This window comes from Rhinolophus ferrumequinum, chromosome 25 (genome assembly GCF_004115265.2).
Source record: "Rhinolophus ferrumequinum isolate MPI-CBG mRhiFer1 chromosome 25, mRhiFer1_v1.p, whole genome shotgun sequence".
NCBI lineage: Eukaryota > Metazoa > Chordata > Mammalia > Chiroptera > Rhinolophidae > Rhinolophus > Rhinolophus ferrumequinum.
In genome coordinates, this window is record NC_046308.1 from 30,104,941 (window position 1) to 30,126,779 (window position 21,839).

At 42.7% G+C, this 21,839-nt stretch overlaps 2 protein-coding genes across 9 annotated transcripts in view; one reads left to right on the forward strand and one right to left on the reverse strand.

The window, feature by feature from the left end:
• Window positions 1–11,675, forward strand: part of TMEM45B (transmembrane protein 45B) — a 41,720-nt gene extending 30,045 nt beyond the window's left edge. The window contains exons 2-8 of one of the 3 annotated variants that reach the window (XM_033097457.1): window positions 4,295–4,387; window positions 4,674–4,856; window positions 5,647–5,843; window positions 7,840–8,046; window positions 8,956–9,140; window positions 9,620–9,765; window positions 10,836–11,675. In XM_033097457.1, the coding sequence (XP_032953348.1) occupies window positions 5,663–5,843; window positions 7,840–8,046; window positions 8,956–9,140; window positions 9,620–9,765; window positions 10,836–10,944 (828 nt within the window). In that variant the 5' untranslated portion in view covers window positions 4,295–4,387; window positions 4,674–4,856; window positions 5,647–5,662 and the 3' untranslated portion in view covers window positions 10,945–11,675. The remainder of the gene's footprint in view (window positions 1–4,294; window positions 4,388–4,673; window positions 4,857–5,646; window positions 5,844–7,839; window positions 8,047–8,955; window positions 9,141–9,619; window positions 9,766–10,835) is intronic. The other 2 variants (XM_033097456.1, XM_033097455.1) reach the window with 2 other exon arrangements.
• A 128-nt stretch (window positions 11,676–11,803) lies between these two features.
• The window catches only part of NFRKB (nuclear factor related to kappaB binding protein), a 36,874-nt gene continuing 26,838 nt past the window's right edge, over window positions 11,804–21,839 (reverse strand). For 2 of the 6 annotated variants that reach the window (XM_033097451.1, XM_033097453.1), the window contains exons 23-26: window positions 19,951–20,718; window positions 16,441–16,547; window positions 15,507–15,642; window positions 11,804–15,388 (exon numbers count right to left, since the gene is read on the reverse strand). In XM_033097451.1, the coding sequence (XP_032953342.1) occupies window positions 15,263–15,388; window positions 15,507–15,642; window positions 16,441–16,547; window positions 19,951–20,718 (1,137 nt within the window). In that variant the 3' untranslated portion in view covers window positions 11,804–15,262. The remainder of the gene's footprint in view (window positions 15,389–15,506; window positions 15,643–16,440; window positions 16,548–19,950; window positions 20,719–21,839) is intronic. The other 4 variants (XM_033097449.1, XM_033097450.1, XM_033097454.1 and 1 more) reach the window with 3 other exon arrangements.

Here is a 21,839-nt window from a genome sequence, read left to right on the forward strand (position 1 = left end):
AAGGTATAAAACAAAAAAGTCATGGGGATGTAACATACAGCATGGGGGATATAGTCAGTAATATTGTGATAGCATAGTACAGTGTCAGGTGGTTGCTGGACTTATCATGGTGATCACTTCTTTAGGTATACAAATGTTGAATAACTATGGTATACCCCTGAAACTAATATATCATTTATGTTAGTTCTATTTTTAATAAAAATGTTTTTTAAAATCCTGATTTAAATATGGGCCAATGATCTTAGCAGACACCTTACCGAAAAAGATATATACACCTTTCTGTTGCTGGATGCCACCAAGTAAGCATTATTAAATCTTCCCTCATGTGGTCGCCACATCTAAGTCAGAGTCTCCCTAAGATCGGAAACAGCTGTGGAATCTCTTCATCAGAGGTTTGAGCTTTGAAACAACAGATGAGAGTCTGAGGAGCTATTCTGAGCAATGGGGAATGCTCACAGACTGTGTGGTGATGAGAGACCCAAACACCAAGCGCTCCAGAGGCTTTGGGTTTGTCACCTATGCCACTGTGGAAGTTGTGGATGCAGCCATGAATGCAAGGCCACACAAGGTGGATGGAAGAGTTGTGGGACCAAAGAGGGCTGTCTCAAGAGAAGATTCTTAAAGACCTGGCGCCCACTTAACTGTGAAAAAGATTTTTGCTGGTAGTATTAGACCCTGAAGAACATCACCTAAGAGATTATTTTGAACAGTATGGGAAAATTGAAGTGATTGAAATCATGACTGACTGAGGCAGTGGCAAGAAGAGAGGCTTTGCTTTTGTAACCTTTGATGATCATGACTGTGTAGACAAGATTGTCATTCAGAAATACCGTACTGTGAATGCCACAACTGTGATGTAAGGAAAGCCCTGTCTAAGCAGAAGATGGCTAGTGCTTCATCCAGCCAAAGAGATCGAAGTGGTTCTGAAAACGTCAGTGGGGGTTGAGAGGTGGTTTTGGTGGGAATGACAATTTTGTTCATGGCGGAAATTTCAGTGGTCGAGGTGGCTTTGGTGGCAGTTGTGGTGGAGAATGTGGTGCAGTGGGGATGCCTGTAATGGATTTGGTAATGATGGTGGTTATGGAGGACGTGGCCCTGGTTACACAAGGAAGCAGAGGCTTTGGGAGTTGTGGACAGGGTTATGGATACCGCGGCAGTAGCTATGGCGGGAGTGGCAGCTATGACAGCTATAACAATGGAGGCATTGGAAGCAACTTTGGCAGTGGTAGTGGGAACAATTTGGGAGTTGGCAGAAGCTACAACGATTTTGGCAATTGCAACAATCAATCTTCAAACCATGAAAGGAGGAAACTTTGGAGAAAGAAGATCTGGCCCCTATGGTGGTGGCCAATACTTTGCCAAACCACAAAACAGGTGGCTATTGTGGTTCCAACAGTAGCAGTAGCTATGGCAGGGGCAGAGGGTTTTAATCACTGCCAGGAAACAAAGCTTAGCAGGAAAGGAGAGACAGAGAAGTGACAGGGAAGCCACAGGTTACAACACATTTATGAACTCAGCCAAACACAGTGGTGGCAGGGCCTAGCTACTACAAAGAAGACATGTTTTAGACAATGCTCATGTGTATGGGCAAAAAAAATAGAGGACTGTATTTGTGACTAACTGTATAACAGGTTATTTTAGTTTCTGTTCTGTAGAAAGTGGAAAGCATTCCAACAAAGGGTTTTAATGTAGTTTTTTTTTTTTTTTTTTTGCACCCATGCTGTTGTTGATCGCTAAATGCAATAGTCTGATCATGATGCTGAATGTGTCTTTTAAAAAATAAAAGATATACAAATAAGCATATGAAAAGATGCTCCACATCATTTGATTAGGGAAATGCAAATTAAATGAGATACCACTACGCACCTATTAGAATGGACAAGATCCAGAACACTGACAATAGCAAATGCTGGAGAGAATGCAAAACAACAAGAATTCTCATACATTGCTGGTGAGGACGCAAATTGCTACAGCCACTTTGGAAGACAGTTTGGCAGTTTCTACAAAACATACTCTGACCATACAACCCAGCAATCCTGCTCCTTGGTATTTACCCAAAAGAGATAAAAACATGTCCACACAAAAACATGCACACAGATGTTTACAGCAGCTTTATTCATAACTGCCAAATCTTGGAAGCAGCCAAGATGTCCTTCAGTAGGTGAATGGGTAAATAAACCGTGGTACATTCAGACAATAGAATATTATTCAGTGCTAAAAATACATGAGCTATGAAGCCATCATAGCAGAAACTTAAATGCATATTATTACTGAGAGAAGCTAATCTGAAGAGGCTACATACTATATGATTCCAATTATATGACATTCTGGGAAAGGCAAAACTATGGAGACAATAAAAACATCAGTGGTTGCCAGGAGAGGAGTAAAGGAGAGATGAATGGCAGAACACATTTTAGGGCAGTAAAAATACTCTATGATATTATAATGATGGATACATGTAATTATACATTTATGCAAACACACAGAATGTGCAGCATCAAGTGAACCCCAAAGTAAACTATGGACTTTGGGTGATTATAATGTGTCAATGCAGGTTCATCCTTGGTAAAAATTGTACCATTCTGGTTAGTGTTGTCAATACCAGGGGAGACTATGAATGTGTGGGGGCAGGGCATATACAAAAAGTCTCTGTACCTTCCTCTGAATTTTGTTGTAAACCTAGAACTGCTCTAAAAAATAAACTTAAAAAAAAAAAACAAGAGACATAGAAAATAAATAGCAAAATGGTTGTAAATGTAACCATATCCATAATTACATTAAATATGAATAGACTAAATAAACCATTTTGATTAAAAAAAAAAGACAAAGATTGTGAGCCATGCAAATTCTCAAAGAATCTACCTTTCGTGCATATTTTGGGAAATAACTAGAGGCATGTTAAAGGAAGTAAACCCAGAAAGAAAAATAAATAGCATCCAAGAAACAGGGGATCCAAAACAGGAAAAAGGCAAAGAGAATTTGGTAGATGGTACTGAGTGCTTCAGGATGAAAGACAACCAGTCCAGTTTTGGAGTAAGAAGCTAGAAAGCCCTGGAAGAGAGGTCTCTAGTAATAAAACGGAACTGATAAGTTATCTGATGTTAGAATATCTAGACATCAGTTTGGTAGAAATTTGACAGATCTGTTAGCTATTTTGTACAAAAACACAGTGATTAGATATATGGAAAACTAAACAAATGAAAAGCAAGGCAACTATTAACTCCAGAATAAAACAAAATATTGAAAACATTACCCATAATACACTATTTGGATCAGCATTCATTCCACAAATATTTGAGTACTTACGATGTGTCAGGCCCTGTTGCAAGTACTGGGATAATTGCAATAACAAAATAGATCAAATTCCTACTTTCAAGGAGCTTACATACTAGAGGATGAAGTTAGATGCTTTAAAAAAATTCAGTATGTAGTATCACATAGTGATTCACACTTTAAAGAAAATTTAGAAGTATAGATGGATTGAAAAGGGGAACATGTCTGCTATTTTACATAAAGTAGTCAGGGAATAAAGAAACATTTGAATAGAGACCCGAGTAAAGTGAAGGAGAGAACTATTGACTGTCTGCGGGAGAATTGTTCTAGAAAGAACAGAGAGTGTGCAGCCCTGAAGCAGGAGTGGATTGTACTTGTTTAAGCAATGGAAGGGACCCTGTGTTGCAGGGGTAGACAGGTAGGACAGATCAAAGAGGGAGCACAGGATCACGTGGAGCTTACAGGCCCTGGGAAGGATTTTGGATTTACAGAGCCATAATAATGAAATGAATGATTTAAACAAATGAGTCTAATGTAACTACTGTGGAAATGAAGGGATGAAGAGAAGGGAGAGGTCGTAAGAGAACTCCAGGAAGTTGGTCGATAATGTCTGACAACGATAAATTAACAGATGGCAGCGTACACACATTAACTAGAATCATGGTGGTAAATACCAGAAGAAACAGTGGAAAGGGTTTAAAGTGGTTCCACTAGGGGGTGAGGAGGGAGGGAATATGGGGCTGCTGTTTTGCATCGTAAACCTTTAAATATTGTTTGACTTTTTAAAAACTATAAGCATTTTTTTTAAAGCTTGTGAAATTTCTTTATGAAGGGTGGAAACCTCAGCTGTAAATGTGTCAGACAGGAAACAGCCCTGACGATGTAGCCAGTGACAGAGATAGGACCCCCAATGGCCAGGGTTTGAAGTAGGCTGTGCAGAACACTGATACTCTATCTCCCTAAATGGTATTTTCTAGATCCCCATCAACTGTCATTTTTCTCCCACCCTATATTTCTTTAGGTCACCACCTAGGCCACAGGGAAGAACAATGATTTTCCTTTGGAATAAATTCTATATAACACTCATAATGTTGACCTGATAGTCTATACTCGTGTAAGTAAAAGAAACCATGCCTGAAATCTGTTTTTGGAATAAGGTGGTGTTTATATAACTATTTTGACTTTTACCAAATTTGAATCATATTGACCATTTTCATTTATACTAGAGGGCTGCATCAAATCTAATTTTCAAATTATTTTCCAATTAGGAAAAAATGATACTGTGCATTTATTTGCACGTCTTCAATTACAGTGCGGTTTATTATCAATTTGTATTATTTGTGAATTTTGTTCATCTTTGCCCATTCTTCTTTTTTTTTTTTTTTTACTAATTTGTAAAGGCTCTCCAAGAGAACATTGTGATAAGAGAACAGCTATTTGGAGTCACTGCCTCGGCATTGTACAGTGTGACAACCCTACTCACACCGAGTCTGGACATTTAGAAAAGATCTGAGCTTAGGATTCCCACCCCAAGTTCTGGCTTTGCTTTTCCCAGGGTGCCTTTTAAAATAACCACTTAAGAGGTAAGCCCTCAAAAAGTTAGTGACCCTTTACCCCAAACATCTTAAAAGTAATAGGTGCTTGCTACCCTGCTGTCTCCTGCTGGCTTGTGACCTGGGACAGAAGGCTGAACATAGCAGCTCATTGCCACCCTCTGCTACCCCATTTCTGGGATCTGTAAGTAGTAAATCTTGTGATGCTGCTGCCTTTGTGTGTGTATTGAAACTATGCCTTCAGCCAAAACAAGCTCATGGTTTTCATTTCCCCAAGGTGGGAGCTTGGATGCTGAGGGAGCTCCCTGCCAATTGTGAGTGGCTTGTGCCTCTTCAGTCAGCAGGTCATAACCTGCATATTCGTAGTTCAATGCGCCAGCTCAGCTTCTCAACACAAATACTCATTTACCATAGCTGTTAACAAACATTTTCCTGATTTGCTGTTTGCCTTCTGGTGTTTTTGATCTATAAAATGCTTATGTCGGTGAATATTTTTCTTGCCTAGTCTCCTCCTTTACGTCTGGAAGGCTTTTATACCCTGAGATCAGTTACTATTTACCTATCCTCCTCCCCGCCTCCCCCTTTTATTTACCCACGTTTTTAAAGCCTCAGGCAGGGCCAGTGTTATCCACCTGGGCAGATAATTCACTCAGCAGACAAGACTTCAGTGACACAACATAAAGACTTATTTTGTGAGAATGAGTGGATCCTTCTTAATAACGGCTATGATTTGGAATCCTCAGTCACATAGGGGGTTTCTTTCCAAAATATCCATTTGTTTTCTTCATTCAGCCACCTAACAGCTGTCCCTATTTTTCAGGTGTCCTAGAACCCCGATGGCAAACTTCAAGGGCCATGCTCTCCCAGGGAGTTTCTTCTTGATAGTTGGACTGTGGTGGTCAGTGAAATACCCATTGAAGTACTTTCATCAAAAGGGAAAAAGGAGCCAACTGATTCATTATTATCAGCATCTCGAGATCATTGAAGCTGCAATCAGAACTTTATTTTCAGTCATTGGTAAGAATGGGGTAATCTCCACCATACACAGAATCTTTAACCCATTTTCTGGACCCTGTGAAATGGATGTTTCTACTGGTAGGGATAATAGAACAAGGATTTTCAGTTGGTCACTGAATACTTGATCATAACGTCTGTTGTGTACCAAACTTCGTAATATTAACAGTTAAAATAGCACCTTACATCTTAGTGCACTATGAAAAATTACCAAACAAACTACATTTTTTGCCCTGGAAGGACATAGGGATAAGTTGTAGGAACTGAAGGCATCCTGCATGAAAAAGATAAAACACAAAAATAGAAAAAAACAAATTAAGATAAAGTTCATGTATGTATTATGAAAAAGTACTAAATGGAGTTTTGTTTTAGAAAAATTATCTCCCCCCTTCCAACTGTCTCTCCACTAAAATCTCAAGAGTAGTTAACACCAAACTCACTGGCATATCCTCCACCCTCAAATCTCAAGCAATTATAAAGAGGGGAGTTTATGCTAGAAGGCTAGGAGAGAGCCAGTGGAAGACATTGAAAAAAGCCAACAGAGGCTGGTTTGGGAGGGATCTTTCATTACTATACCCCATTCCTACAAAATCCACCCAGTTCCCCTTTACTTGTCATCCATCCACTCCACTGGTGGCCCTCAAAGAACAAGTGCCAAGAGTAGAAAGTGTTTTTCCTCAGGATTAGCCCATCACGTGAGTAATGAGGGGTCTTATTCTGAAATTGCATTTGCCACGTACCATCTTTGGCCTACAGTCCTTGGGAGGAGCTGAAGCAATGACAGTAGCTTCTCTTGGAGTCGGCAAAGGTGCATAGCTTTGTTTGCCCAGTCCAGCTGAATTTTCCCATTCAGCAGCCATTCGGGCATCAGAAAGGCTTTCTCATCTTTCTGGAGCTGAGAACAGGGACCATATAGCTTAAGTGGTAAGGACAGCATCAACTTTGCCTAAATAAAGCCAGAGAAATTCTATTTGGGTTTAGATAGTACTCATGAACCAGTAATCTCTTGAACTTCTACCCTGTGCCAGGAACTTGTTCTGGATATCGGTGATACGAGTACAATGGAGAACCATAGTCCCTGCTCTCACAGGGCTTCTGCTCTAGTGTCACAGAGACTTCCTCTTCCTGGGTTGTTTTCACCAACTCCTTGATCCTTTATAAATTCAGAAATGGGTTGGGTCTAAGAAAAAAAACTTTGGTGAACAGGGTCCAGCATGTTGTCGTGGAGGATTCACTCTAGGCCCTAAGAACATTTGGAGCACCAGGCATGAAGGCCAATCTTTTGCCTTCCCAAACAGGTGACAGTAGAAGGGATCAGAACTGGGAGCCAGCTATGCTGTGGCACAGCTTCATCAGTCTTCTGGCCCCAGTCTCTAAAGCTTGCCTCTCCTAAGGTACAGTATGGCTAGAAACACCACAAGGTGAAGTGTTTAGGACAGCGAGACCTAAAGCTTTGGGAAGGACCCAGGGTCAAAGAGCTTGCTCCGTGCCTGGGAAGAGCACTCACTTGAAGTTTGCCCTGACAGAAACACAACTGGGAGCTGCTTCTCTCCCTCAGGTACGCACAAGTGTCCTCATCACTAGAATCTGCCTGCTTGGATTCTGTATCCTCAAGCTAACTGTTTCCTCCCACGATTTCTTTCACTGCTCCCTTGGCAGAGGGAGCCTGAAGATTAAGGTGTCTGTCACACTCACTTAGGTGGCAACGCATTGCTTTCAGCTACTAGGCAGACTTCCTGTAGGCCTGTGTGGCTGCATTTGTTTCTATTTTTTCTGCTCTTCCCCTTTTCCCCTCAGCCCAAGAAACAATAAAGGCAAGATGTCTACGTAGGTTCCTCAGCAAATACCTCTTTACTAAGTTAGCCGCATCTGAGGCAGCAAAGGAGATCCACCTTGACCCACATCTCGACCTTGTTCATGACTCGGGGTTCTTTTTTTGCTGTCTCGTGTTGGTCTTGTAACTACTCTTCCCTCAATTTCCACTCTCATTTCCCTGCAGGGATCCTGGCAGAGCAGTTTGTTCCGGATGGGCCCCACGTCCACCTGTACACTGAAAATCACTGGATAAAGTTAATGAACTGGCAGCACAGCACCATGTATCTATTCTTTGCAATCTCAGGAATCACTGATATGCTCACCTATCTCGTCACCCACATTCCCTTGGGGGTTGACAGATTGGTTATGGCTGTGGCAGCATTCACCGAAGGTAATTCAGTGGTAAGGATAGAAAAAAGGACGCTGAAAAGAAACTGACGAGTTGTATGTACAAAGGATCAGGGGGTCTTTTGTAAGAACAGAACTATTGCAAATACAACCTTCCCCAGAAAAATCCGAATTTCTGAACTTCAAAGACCTGAGCAGGACTTGGTCCTTTGCTCTGGATGGTACAGATGGTGTATTCCATAAAGCAGCACGAGAAAGCATGAGGCTTTTAGTTAAAGCCACCGGCTAACAGTGCACAAGCTTTCCCTGCCCTCCCCAAGCCATCACTCCCGTGCTCGTGTGTTGAGTGCATGTGTGCACACCCACACGGAAACATACAGGAACATACCAGACTGGTTGAATGCCACCATGCAAGACTAACTCCCTGTGGTTTGGGGGGAAAAACTGCACTCCGCCGCCACCCTGAAGTGTTACTGTCTGCACTGCCTCACAAATAGGAAACCCACCCAGGAACTAGGACAGATCTCCCAATATATCCCCTATTAACTGGGGTCATGAAAAAGCATTTTGTAATCCAACAACCTCACTTTTGTACCTCATTCAGGAAAAGTTCAAAAAGGCGGAATGAGGGCAAAATTGAAATTCAAGTAAACACAGTTTGTTACAAATCAGCAACGTTTCACTTACCCATCCTGTATTGAACCCTACCTGAGATTTAAAAAGATATATTATTTGCTGCTTATACCCACTTCACACACATAAATGAAATACACTTAATCTGCATATTTGTTGCCCTGTAATGTTATATAAATAAACTGACTTCCCAAGTGCTGAAAAATCTAGCTTTGAGACAGGTCTAGGAGGAAATTCTAACAATGGAGAAAGTCCAGGATGAATGCTCTGAAGCAGACACAAGCAAATCTCTCACAGCTGTTAAATGGCTTTGTGGCAGGTTTTCTCTTCTACCACCATGTTCATAACCGACCACCACTGGACCAGTACATCCACTCGCTCCTGCTGTGTGCTGTGTTTGGAGGCGCTCTCAGTATCTTCTTAGAGGTGATCCTTCGGGACAATATTGTGCTGGAACTTTTCCGAACCAGTCTCGTTCTTCTTCAAGGCACCTGGTTCTGGCAGGTAATTATTCAACGTTCCTCACATTGTATGGATCAAGAGGCCCCACTGAGCATGTGCAAGTGAAGTCCTGACGGTGCAGCACTAACATACCACGTGCATGGGTTTCGATGGCTGCTTTTCTTACCATCCATGTACCTTTAATATCCTGCTGACCCATTAACAAGCAGAATCTATGGAACATACACAGTGCACAGATTACGTATTTCCTTATCTGCCCTCCTTAATGGAGGTACTGATACCATCTACAGGCTCCACTTGCTAAACGGTTCACCTGAAATTTTGGTTTAAAGAAGCCTCTACTAAAACCAGAATTAACTTAGAGCAGTTTTCCTGTACAAAAGGCTTTTCTATGCTAACGTGGGTGTGGGAAATGAGGTAGTGGGGAAAGTGTGGACACCTCTCGTGGCCACAGGAAGGAGGCTGGTTGCTTTCTCAGCACCAACGAACGGCAAGGCTGACTTCCCTGTATAATCCTCCAGATTGGGTTTGTGCTCTTCCCACCCTCTGGAGCACCCGCATGGGACCAGCAAGATGACTCAAACATCATGTTCATCACCATGTGTTTCTGCTGGCACTACGTGGCTGCCCTCTGCATTGTGGCCACCAACTACTCTCTTGTTTGCTGGTATGTCTGAGAGAAGATGACTCTGGTCGTTTTTTTTTCCTTCCTAGCCAACCCCTGCCCCAGAAATTTATTGCACTGCATTATTTTTATTTCCAGTGACCCACCTTTCGTAACTAAGCAATGCTAACCTCTCCCGCTTAACAAGTACCAACTGCATGGAAAGTTCTGTGCAAGGTACCCTACACCTACAAATGAGGGTGATGAGGCTTTAAGAAGATAAAGGACCCGTCAGGTCACAGTAACCTGAGAGACCCAGGTTTCAAATGAAATTCTGCCAGATTTTTAAGCCTGTGGTGTGATAGGAAAAAACTGTGAATTAGTACTGGACGGCAGTCCCTGCTCTGTCCCTGGTTCATTTTGAGCCTATGACCTTATTCCTGGATGTGCCCTATCTACTTCCCAGTGCTGTTGTGACAGTAAGATACCACAGCAGCAAGTGCACTCTGAAGTGTTCTTCAAAGGTTATTATGATAGCTAAGCATCCCTGTGCGCGTTCTCCCAGGCACGGTGGGAAGCGCTTAAAAGTGCACTACCCCATTTAATCCTATCACTTTATGAAGTATGCACTGTACATTTTACAGAGCTTCAAGAGACAGTAATTTCATCAAGTTCACCCAATGAGCAAATGGCAGAGGCTCTCTCTAGTTACAGTGCGAGAGTGACTTTTCGCATGTATCATTAGTTCTGTTGTTGCAGCTGCCCCTTTTCCTGCTTCCTGATTTCCCTAGCCAAAGCAGATACATAGATATACTTCACCCAGGAGTTCCACACAGACCAAACAGAAGGCAACTGAAGGTTATAGTTTTAGTTCTATGGTCAATGAAACAATAAAGTGGGAGGCAGGAGACCCAAGTTTAGTCTCAATCACAATATTAACTTTAAATATTATTAACTATGGTCTCTTTATCTACCAATGAATACTGTCCAAGAAGTCAGATGTGTAGACAGGTAACCACAGTATCTGATACAGCTATCAAGAAAGTGCTTTAAGAACCAGTAGATGCCTTCACTTTCTTGGGTGAGGGAATAGCGAAGTCTGAGGGGCTAATTTGTCTGTTTCTCTATTACAGCCTTTTGCATCGGTTAAAGAGGCATGGAGGAGAAATCATTGGGATTCAGAAGCTGAAGTCAGATCACACTTGCCACAAGGCCCTCTTGAGTGGTTCAGATGAGGAGTGAGAGGCCATCAGTCATCAGTGGGGGTGGCCATGTCCCTCTGAGCACAAACAGCTAGTGTTCAAAGGTGTAGCTCATCTCTCCATTTTAATGCTTGCTTTGGTCTGCTCTTACAGTTCTATTTGCACCTTCTTATTTAATTGACTAACGTGTGTGTCAGTGTGGTATCCTTCATAAAGCAAAATGAAGCAAGCCTTTGTCTCTCAGAAATCAGAGACTGCAAGTTTCAGAATAGGGAGTGGCTTCATGAATGAATCCAGAATATGAATCCAGCATAACTTACTGCTTTTAATGATGTATCTCTTTTCTTCCTTAAGAAAGCAGGTACTTCCTTATCAGAAAATAAGTGAATGACAGTGCCTTTAGAGATGAAATGCCAACATGTGTTTTTTAAAAATAGTAATTCACGAGCTTTGGTATTTTCAGTGTTACTTGTTAAAACATCTCCTAACTAATCATAATATTCCAGAGTACTGCAATACCACAGTTGATAAGTGATAAAGTTGGGCCAAAGGTGATTTTTTTTTTTTTTTTAATAATCAGGAAGCTAATTAGTGGCCCCGCTGAGAGCTGGAACTCAGATGTTCTGACTCCTCAAAAGTACCCTCATAAGAGGATGCTGACAAGAAATCTGTATAATGGGGTAGAGAGAAAAATGTCAGGCCTTGAATTTAAGTACAGCTGAAATCAAAGGATAAGAATCTTGAACGAGTAATATAACTTTCGATACTCTAGTCTTGGTTCTGGATCTGTTCTTTTTTTAAAAAACTTCCTTCAACAAATATTTAACATTTACTTGGCACTGAAATGGTTGTAAGAATTAACAAAATATGTGTCCAGCAAGGAATTCACAATCTAATGGGAGAGATATGCAAGCAGTTACATACAGGGTGACTGGTGCCAACGGGGTAAGTACATACAAACACCATGAGAGATAAAGGAGGGAAGACAAGTGGGAAGTTTGCCCCATAGAAAAAAGCACATTCAAGGCCAAGAGAAAAGTCTGCACAAAGGCAATGAAGAAAGAACATGGAGAGTTAAATATATTAAGTTCTATAAACTGGTAAAAGAAGGTTAGGACAAATTTGAAAAGTCTTATAGACCAAACAGTACCATTCATTTGTTTGGCATTTTTCAGATTTTGAAATATGTATCTCACTTATTTCTCACAACCACCTGTAATGTTAAGTACATCAGGTTCTTCAGAGAAGTTGATTAGCCTAAGGCCACACAGCTACTAAGTTGCAGAACCAGTCTTCAGAAGAATTCAAGCCAGCTTACTTAGCCTCTACCCCATATTAACACAAATATGGCAGAGATCATTTATCTGAAGCACTGTATGCGCTTGAAGAAACATTGTACTCAGTGAAAGGTAAGCTCCCAGACTTAGCCAGCATTTCAGAGTTGAAGTCACAGCTTAAGGGGTAAGAATGAGCTGCTTGAAAACACCAATTTTTAGAGAACCTGTTGGTCCCCTTTCAGGATCCACTTTGGTTTGCCTGCTGAGTAGAAACCCAAACATTCATTCAAGGACTAGAGGATCTAATGTTGGCAATTAATGTAAAACATGTTCTTTCCTTAGGGACTGGAGGTGGGAAGAAAGAAGTTGGTTTTACTTCCAAAGTGAAGATCTCTGTTTTGATTAAAAAGGGGTGGGGCAGAATACTTTAAGGAAACGCAGTATTTTCTCCAGAGTGAGATGAGGTGTGAAGATTAAATATAAAACATTAAAATTTATTTGGATGCCCCTTTCACAGCATGGTTGGGGATACCTTCACGGAAGTAATACAGACTCTTGCATAAACATTCTTACATGTGTATTAAAGTACAAACTCATCACAATGCTATTCTCCAAATGCATCTAAGAAAAGTCTTAGACACATGGTCTGAATTTTACCAATCTCTGTCAACCAGACACTGAGGCCGCCACAAGTTCTTCTGGAATTGTTCCCCCCAAACACCCACCAGAGCCAAATCTCTTTAAGACCTCTGAGGTCTGCATCCAAGGAACCATGTTTGGTAAAAATGCTGGTGACATCACTTGAACTCCAATAGGGGATTTCCATCCTATGTGCTCCACTGACAGGCTGGCCAGTGCCCAATTATGCTTCCCAGGGAGTCAGTCCTACACAGGCATCCTGAAACATACCTGTCCTCGGATGTACTATAAATGTCTGCGGGCAATAAGGAGACAGGCAGTCAGGTGACTTCAGTAAATAAGTGTGGGGTAGAGTTGGGGATGAATACCAGAGCTACTTTTATGAAATCATTTGTTAAGTAAATTCAGAGGAAGTTTGTTTTAACCAGCAGTAAATACCTGAGACAGGATTCTTCAAATTTCTACCTTTTTCTCATTTAGAAACTGTCACATGGACTTTTCGTGTGAAATGGGACTCCAGGAAATAATGACATGCAAATATGAAAGCATTATAAAACACAGATGCAGTCTCCTTTACTCATAAAATTCGCCTCCTTTACTGCAGTCCCTACCTCTCACCATTACCAATCTTACTTCTGTGCCAGCCCTCTACTATCCCTCAAAAGCTCAATCTTACCTCAGCCAATTCACCTCTGCTCTTTGTAACCCAAACCTACCACTGTTAATTCCAGCTCGTCCCCAAGTCTCACCATGACACATCAGAGCATCCTCTCCTCAGGAAGGCAGCAGAAAGGGCACTCGACTTAGAAGACTGGATTTACATCTTGGTTCTCTTTAACTTCCACTGAGACTTGCATTTTCTCACAAACAGGGACGATACTATCTATTTGATAGAACTGCTTTAAGACTCAAATGAGATGTCTGTAAAACCACTGCGTCACCAACAAGCCACTGTCTCTGCTCCTCTGCAACTCGCCTAATCACTCAACTTCCACCCAGCGACACCCTCTAAACTAGGCCATCCCAATTTTCCGCCCTCCCATTCCACTTCCTCATGCCAACCCCATGAAGTATCATCACTAAATTTCCACAGATTAAAGACATTTTTAATAATCTGGATACTTTCAAGAGATAAGGAAGCCCTGTCATCGCAGAAAAAGCTTTACCACCCAACCCCTGCTCCAATACAAAAGAGGCATATATTATTAACAACCAGTGCTTTAATTAAATATGACATTTTAGAATTTCATTCTGAGCTCTGCCTATAGCTTGATGGAGGCTGAGAAGTGTGAAATAGCCAGGATTAAATGACTTGCAAATCCAGATTGACCTCTTCTGTGGTTGGTGCTGCCTGGGAGGGGCACCTACTCTCTTCCTGCCACCTCTACTCTGGAGTAGAAGTCAGCAAAGTTTTACTTAAAGAACCACCTAAAAAGTATTCTAAGTTTGAGGCCATATAGTCTCTATGGCAACTATTCAATTCTGCCTTTAAATTGAAAGCAGCTAGAGATAACACATAAACGAATGGGCACGGGTTGTATTCCAACAAAACTTTACTGACAAAAACAGGTGGCCAGCCCAAGGGCCATGGTTTGCTGACTCTTGTTCTGGAGCAAAGGAGAGTATATAACCTCTGAACTGAAACAGAGTTTGTGCTACAAAAGCAACATCTCTGCTGGCATTCACCTACTGTGTCCACTGGCTGTGGACCTGCATGTGAACAGGCTTGATAAGGAGGACAAAGTCAGCCGGTGAAGATATAGACCACAATCAGGATCTTGATACCCCACCTTTAAGAGGTAGTGTCAAACCAGTCCCATTTGAGGGAACCCACACAATCTCACTTCCGATGTGTCTTTCCCATCTTAAAGCCTCTTCATTTCTATGTAGTTACCAAGTAATAAGCCACCAGCTTATAAGAATCTTGCTATTTTCTCATTCTGGTCAAAAGAGCAAGTAATCAGTTTAGGGGGGCTAAAGCCCAGGTTTCTATTTGACAAACATGTACAACAGGTTCTTTAAAAAAATAAGTTACGTAAAAATTTATGGACACAAAACCCCTATCAGATCACTAGTCACAGAGAGGACCAGAAGCTAAAAAATACGATCCACATATAGCACGAGGCTTATTCACTGTCTGCACTCTGTAAGCCCTCTCTCGGTATCCTCCTCTCAGGACAGAACTTTGGCTTGTGTGACACAACTGTGACCTCACACAATTCTAAGAGAGACGCTTCTCCTGGATCAGTACAGAACAGACCTGGAGTGAACCTTTCTCACTGTCCTCCACTGTGGAGTGTGGCAGCAGAATCCTGGCCACTGCTGCCATCATCCCACTACTGGCCTTCCTTAGACAGACAAGCTTAGATGCGACCTCCCTTCCTTTTAGCCAGAAAGGCAGACCAGGTATGGGCTTTTATGGAAGCCATCTTTCTCTCAGAATCACTGTTGTTCAGGTGCCTGCTTAGGAGATGGAGCTGTGGTCACAACAACAGTGGAGACTGCTTTGGATGAACCAGAAGCTGTTCCCTGTTGAAGATGGGATGCAGGGACAGTCTGGATGCGCACCTGTTTGCAAAGAGAGAATGTCTGGTCAGCAGACTGCAAATAGGCTCATGAGTTGAGAGCAAACAGCAAGGAAAGAGAGAGAAGCCTGGTATGGCCAATAGTTCGCCTTGGACCTTACCTGTGTGGCCTGACCTTGTTGCTGAAGCTGCTGCAACTGCTGGGCAGTGAGGAAACTCACAGGCTTATTACCAGCAATGAGCTTAGTACCTGCTGGCATGGTGGTGAGGATGATATTACGGCCCAACCCACTGAGGCTGTGGAGGGAAAGCAGGAGTGAAATACAGGACAGGACGGGTATTACCTCCCGCTCGGAATGAGGCCATGTGTTGAAGGAAAACAGGGAGGTCTGGTGCCCAGGGAAATTCCAGCATTCTGGACTGAAATGGAAACCAGCTGGTGAGACTACCTTTCTTCCAGCTTCTAACCTTCCCATGACAGGAGAAGAGAACAAGCCCAAAGACTCCCAGTGCTTTGGATAAAATGACCCCGGTATCCATATCTTCATCAGCGGGCGTAATGGACAGGGAGGTGTGTGCTCCTGACAAGAAACTCTCCCCCAAAACAGCTGCCTTGAGACCATCAGAATGATTTCATCACGCCTTTTATCCCTGTTTAAGTCAGGGCCACAGGAAGCCCCGGCTCCCATATGAGCCTTCACCCGCTGACCTATCACACCACTGGGCTGAAATGTCTAAGCGAGGCCTTCTTTCCCTGGCAGCCACACTAGAAATTGCCATCTGACCCCATCCCAGTACTTCCCATCCTTCCTTGCTTTTTCTCCATAGTATGTCTCACCATCCCATATAGTATTTTACTTTATTATTTCTCTCCCCACTCTACAATATCAGTTTGAAGAGAGCATGGATTTTTGTCTATTTCAATCACTGCTGTAGCCAACGCACCTATAACAATACTAGGGGCTCAATAAACCCTGTTGATGAGCCCATCAAAGGACAAGTCTCAAAGCAGAATCCCAGGAAAACCAGCCGCCTTCCCAGTGTGAGACAGGGAGCCACCCAGAAGCCCTGCCCACCCCTCACTACAGCACTTACTTGGCTCCAAGGTTGCCTTTGATGATGGGGGCTGTGACCACACTTTTGCCCTTCATAGGCTGGCTAATCACAGAGAGTGGAACTGTGATCCGTGTAGGCAGCTTCCCCTAGAGAGAAAAAGCAATCCAGTTTATGGGATAGGAGATCAGAAAACCACCAAGTGTCACCTCCACAGCTGTAAGAGCTGAGGAGACAGCACTCAGATATTTTATTCCCTGTAATCTGCTGGTTCCCAATATTCCTGAGGTATGGCACAGGGAGCCATCATGAAACTGCAGTTCATAGGCTATAGGTAAGGGCTCCTTTACTATATTTAGGGGTCACCTGATCTGTTATTATCCTCTTTCATGCTGCCTAAAGCAGCAGCAACCATATATATAAGTGTTCTCATCAGGATTAAATGTGTACCTAAGTCTCAAAGGAAAGTGTGTGTTTGCTTAAGCATAGTAAGAGTCTGAGCTCCTTAGAGGGTAGGATCTTACTCATCTGTGTACCCCCGATACTTGGTACTCAACAACTGTTTGAAGCAAATGTGAGAAAGGACAGAGGCACTCAAGAGTTAATACGTTAAGCGCGTAAGTACTGCTTCACTGGACCGCAGGCTCACTGGTGGGGGCAGACAGCAGGGCATGCTAGATGAGGAACAGATTACATTCTCCAGACCATCAGAAACAGAATCTTGGTTTCTCCCAGAGATAAGAGAGGTTAGTTAGGGGACACTAATAATAAGCTCAACCAAGTGAAAAGTCCAACCCCAAAGCTAATAATACCTAAGAAGTATAAAAAGTTGAATAAACCTAGCATTTGGGATTTCAATGCATCACTTGGTTTTAGGTTGCCTGGTTTTTAATGCTTGGTTGGTAATAAAATTACATACAGTAAAATCCTATGTAAATCTGATTTTTAAAAATGATTCAAGAGGGGTGGTTGATAGGATGCTAAGAAAAGGCACTGACATTTCCTCTGGGCAAGACAGTTCTAACAAAGTCAGGCATTCAGGTGCAAAACTGCCTCACAGTTGACTCACAATTTGCAGCCATTAGAAAGCACTTAAAAGATGTCAACAGGCAACAGAATACCTAGAGATGGTGCCTCCAGGTAGACTGACTTAAGGTTTTCTTTTCTTTTTTCTTTTCTTTTTTTTTTTTTTAACTTTTTAAATTTATTTTAAGTGTGTGTTTCTAGGACCCATCAGCTCCAAGTCAAGTAGTTGTTTCAATCTAATTGTGGAGGGCGCAGCTCACAGTGGCCCATGTGGGGATCAAACTGGCAACCTTGTTGTTAAGAGCATGGCACTTCAACCAACTGAGCTAACCAGCCGCCCCCGAGGTTTTATTTTCTTAATGCCTTAGCTGCTTAAAAACATTTTGGGCCACCAGTATATCAACTGAAATTGTCCCTTCATGAACTAGTCTAACTAGCTGGCTAGACAGAAAATTCAACACTTCCTGCCCCGCTAAATGTTCTCCAGTTATATTTATCCAGCTAGATTATAACAGGGTAGATGACACTGGATACTAGCTTTCTGTGCTAAAAGAAGGATTCAAGAGAAACAAAAGTGGATCAAGTAAGTGCCGGTTCCTTTCTTCCTTATTTTAACTTCTGTGATATGGTCGTTGTAAGCCACACTATATACCAGGGTTTGTTGGCTGGTCAGTTTTACTAATGTGCATGTCCTCCTTCCTCTGTCACTCTGGCTTTTATCGAAATCACTGAGGTTTTACTACGTAGTTTGCTTAGAAAAGTAAAACTGTTTTATACTGTCCCCACTACATGCATCCCACTATACAAAACAGTGCTCCTTTTCTAAAGGCTAAAGAATAAACACGCACACATCCAGAAACACACCTATGTTGGGAATTTGGTTTATGATAAATGTAGTATTTCAAGTTAGTGGGGAAGGGATAGACTAGTCAATGACGTTGGGATAATTTGAAGAACATAAAATGAGATCTCTACCACATGTCACACACTCACAAAAATGTATTTCAAATGCATGAGTTTTAAAACTCTGAAAATATGTTATGAAAAGAAAGGCTAATACCTTTATAACCCTGGCGTAAGAAAGGCACAAGACACAAAACCTAGGAACCATAAAAGAAATACTGATAAATCTAATCAGATAAAATACCTGTAGATCAAAAGGCTCCATGTACAAGGTTAAAAATGACAGAGTGGAAGAAAATATTTACACACACAAAGAAGTAGCATCCAGAAGGTGTCAAGCAATATGAAAAAGGCAAATACCCTAGCAGAAAACTGGCAAGATTTATTCACCACCAATCTCCATATTGGATGCTCAACTTCACTGAAGATCAGGGAAACAAAACAGAAAAAGAACTGTCTTTCACCAGTAGGACAGCTACATTAAGTTATAAAAGACATGATACCAGCACTTGTTAGGGTGGGGGTAAACAGGAGCCTACATGATGGGAGTGTAAGCTGCTATGGCTTTTTTGGTAGCACAGCTGGAGTATCAAAACTTTCCATCTGTAACCTCCGTGGCCTAGTCTAGGCACCTCGGCTCCAGAAATACGTAACACATGTTCGTATATACACACACGAACATTCACTGTAGCACTGGTTTCTAACAGTGAAAACGTACCCTTTAATAGAAGAATGGTTCAAGCACATCCCTTCCATGGACTACCATGGTATCATTAAAAAGAACACATCTGTGGATTTAAAATGATCCCCAACACATATTTTTAAATAAATAAAGCAAATCACAGAACAACAGACAGACTAAGGTCTCTCATAGGGATTTTTTTTTTTTAAACTACACGTATACATATACATATGAATATGCTCAGGAAAAGAACTAGAAGGATAAATGCCAAAAACTAACAATAATTAGCCCTCATAAAGGGAGAATTAGAGGGTGGTGAAAGAAGTTTTACGTTTTACTCTATGTACTTCTGTATTGTTTTACTATTTTTTATGAATGTATGCAAGTACTACTTTCATAAATTTGTTTCAAAGTAAAACAAGAAAAGTCTATGGGCCGGCCCGGTGGCTCAGGCAGTTGGAGCTCCGTGCTCCTAACTCCAAAGGCTGCTGGTTCGATTCCCACATTGGCCAGTGGGCTCTCAACCACAAGTCTGCTGGTTCAACTCCTCACCTCCCACAAGGGATGGTGGGCAGCGCCCCCTGCAACTAAGATTGAACACGGCACCTTGAGCTGAGCTGCCGCTGAGCTCCCGGATGGCTCGGTTGGTTGGAGTGCATCCTCTCAACCACAAGGTTGCCAGTTCAATTCCTCGACTCCCGCAAGGGATGGTGGGCTGCACTGCCTGCAACTAGCAACGGCAACTGGACCTGGAGCTGAGCTGCGCCCTCTACAACTAAGACTGAAAGGACAACAACTTGACTTGGGGGAAAAAAAAAAAGTCTATTAGTAAATAAGCCTGTTTGGGTCAAATGAAGTGACACAGACAGGGCTTCCAATTTCCATTCCTGAAAAGAGGTTCCCTAAGTGAAGGGCTATTGTTTACCGCCAATGGTACTCACAGCCTGGGACGTGGAAACCACCGTGGTACTGACAGGCACCTGCCGCACAGTCGGGGCTCCGGTGCCGATGCTGATGGGGGTGCTGGCCGCCCCAGAAGCCACAGCCACAGTCTTGGACACAGCAGCATTCATACTGGGCAAGGACACTGCAGAAGTGTGAACAGTCCCAGACCCACTGGCCACAGAGGACCCTTGCTTGGCATGGGTTGCAACTGTGATGGTCTGGCCGGCTTTGGGAGGCATCACTCCCAGGCCCTGCACGATGCGGATTGTGGCAGCTGGCTTGGCTTCTGAAGAGGCCACTGTGCTTTTCCCCTTCTGGTCTGCCACACTCACACCAAGTGCTGGCATCAAGCGAAAAGATGAACTCGAGGCTTCTGCTGGCTTGAGGTCGGGAGTCACCTTAACCACGGTGGTACCTGTTGGAGTGGATGAAGGGGCACTGGCTGAACTGGCCTTGGCAGGGCTATCAGTGGCATGGACTGGATTGGAAGTGACGTGCAAGGTAGCAGAGATGCCTTTGCCTACAGTGCCGCTTCCTGTCCCGAAGAGGTCCTGGGTCAATTTGACTGTAGTAACCTGGGACTTGGCCAATGTGGCCATCATATCCGGAGTGATTCGCAGAACAGTCTGGCCTTTGGCATCTGTGGTGATGGAAGAGGGTGGCAGACGCAATACATCCTTACCCTGGATACGGAAGTTAGTGGCTGTGAGTGGGATGCTGTTGCCCGCCTGGGGCTTCACACCAAGCTGCCCAGTGATTGCCACCTGGGTGGAGAAGAAACAGCGCTGACGACAGGATTCGCAATGCTGCACTGGTTACGCAGTTCATTACACAAACCTGCATTTCATGGGTATGTGTGTGTCATATATTTTTCTAACATTTTAGTTTTTTAAATGATAAACATTCACAAAAGAACAGTGTAACAAATCTATATACTTATCACCCAGCTTCAAAGATTCGCTTCGTTAATCTTATTTTGTCCATCCTTCCCTACTTTGGGGGGGGGGACAGGGATATTTTAAAGTAAACCAATACTATCATTTTGCTGATCAATACTTCTGGATACATCTCTAATCTAGAAAAGGACTTTTTAAATTAAAAAATAATCACCTATTATTACCTAATAATATATATTCACATTTCCCCAACTGCCTCAAAAATGTCTGTTTATAGTTGCGCCAACCTTCCCTGTATGTAATAGATGCAACCCTTCTAGCCTCAGGGACTTTTTCTGTCACATGAGCCATTTTCCCCTCTCTACTGGACCGCTGCCATCAGAACGCAAACATGCTGTAATATTTGCCATCCTAAAACACTACAAACACTTGCTTTACTCCACACCTCCCTCCCCCTGCTCTACTCCACTCAGCATCTCCACTCTAGCCCGAGTTCGCTGCTCTCTTCAAAAGCAAAACTGCTCTAAAAATTACCTATACTCATTATCTCCATTTCCTTGCCTTGCATTCTCTTTTGAACCCATTCCCAAAAAGCCACTAATCCATTGGACCCAGTCAAGTTCACTTACTACCTACATCCAGTGAGTAGTCCACTGGCACCTCTCAAGCACTTCCACACTTGTTCATTAAGCCTCAGCCACAATGGCTTTCCGTTACTCCTCAGATGTATTCCTGACTCAAGGTACTTTCACTTGCTCCTCCTATTCCTGGAATGCTTTATCTCCAGCTAATCACATTAGGGCACACTCTCCAACCTCATTCATCTTTCAACTGCCAGCTCCTCAGGCCTTCTCTGATCACCCCAGCTAAACAGCACACTGCACTCTCCCCCTGCCCTGCTTACTGATGTTCATAGCCCCTACCACACCTGCCCTGAAGCACCTGTTTGTCCCCTAGCTCTATGGGAATATGAACTCCACAAAGGAGGG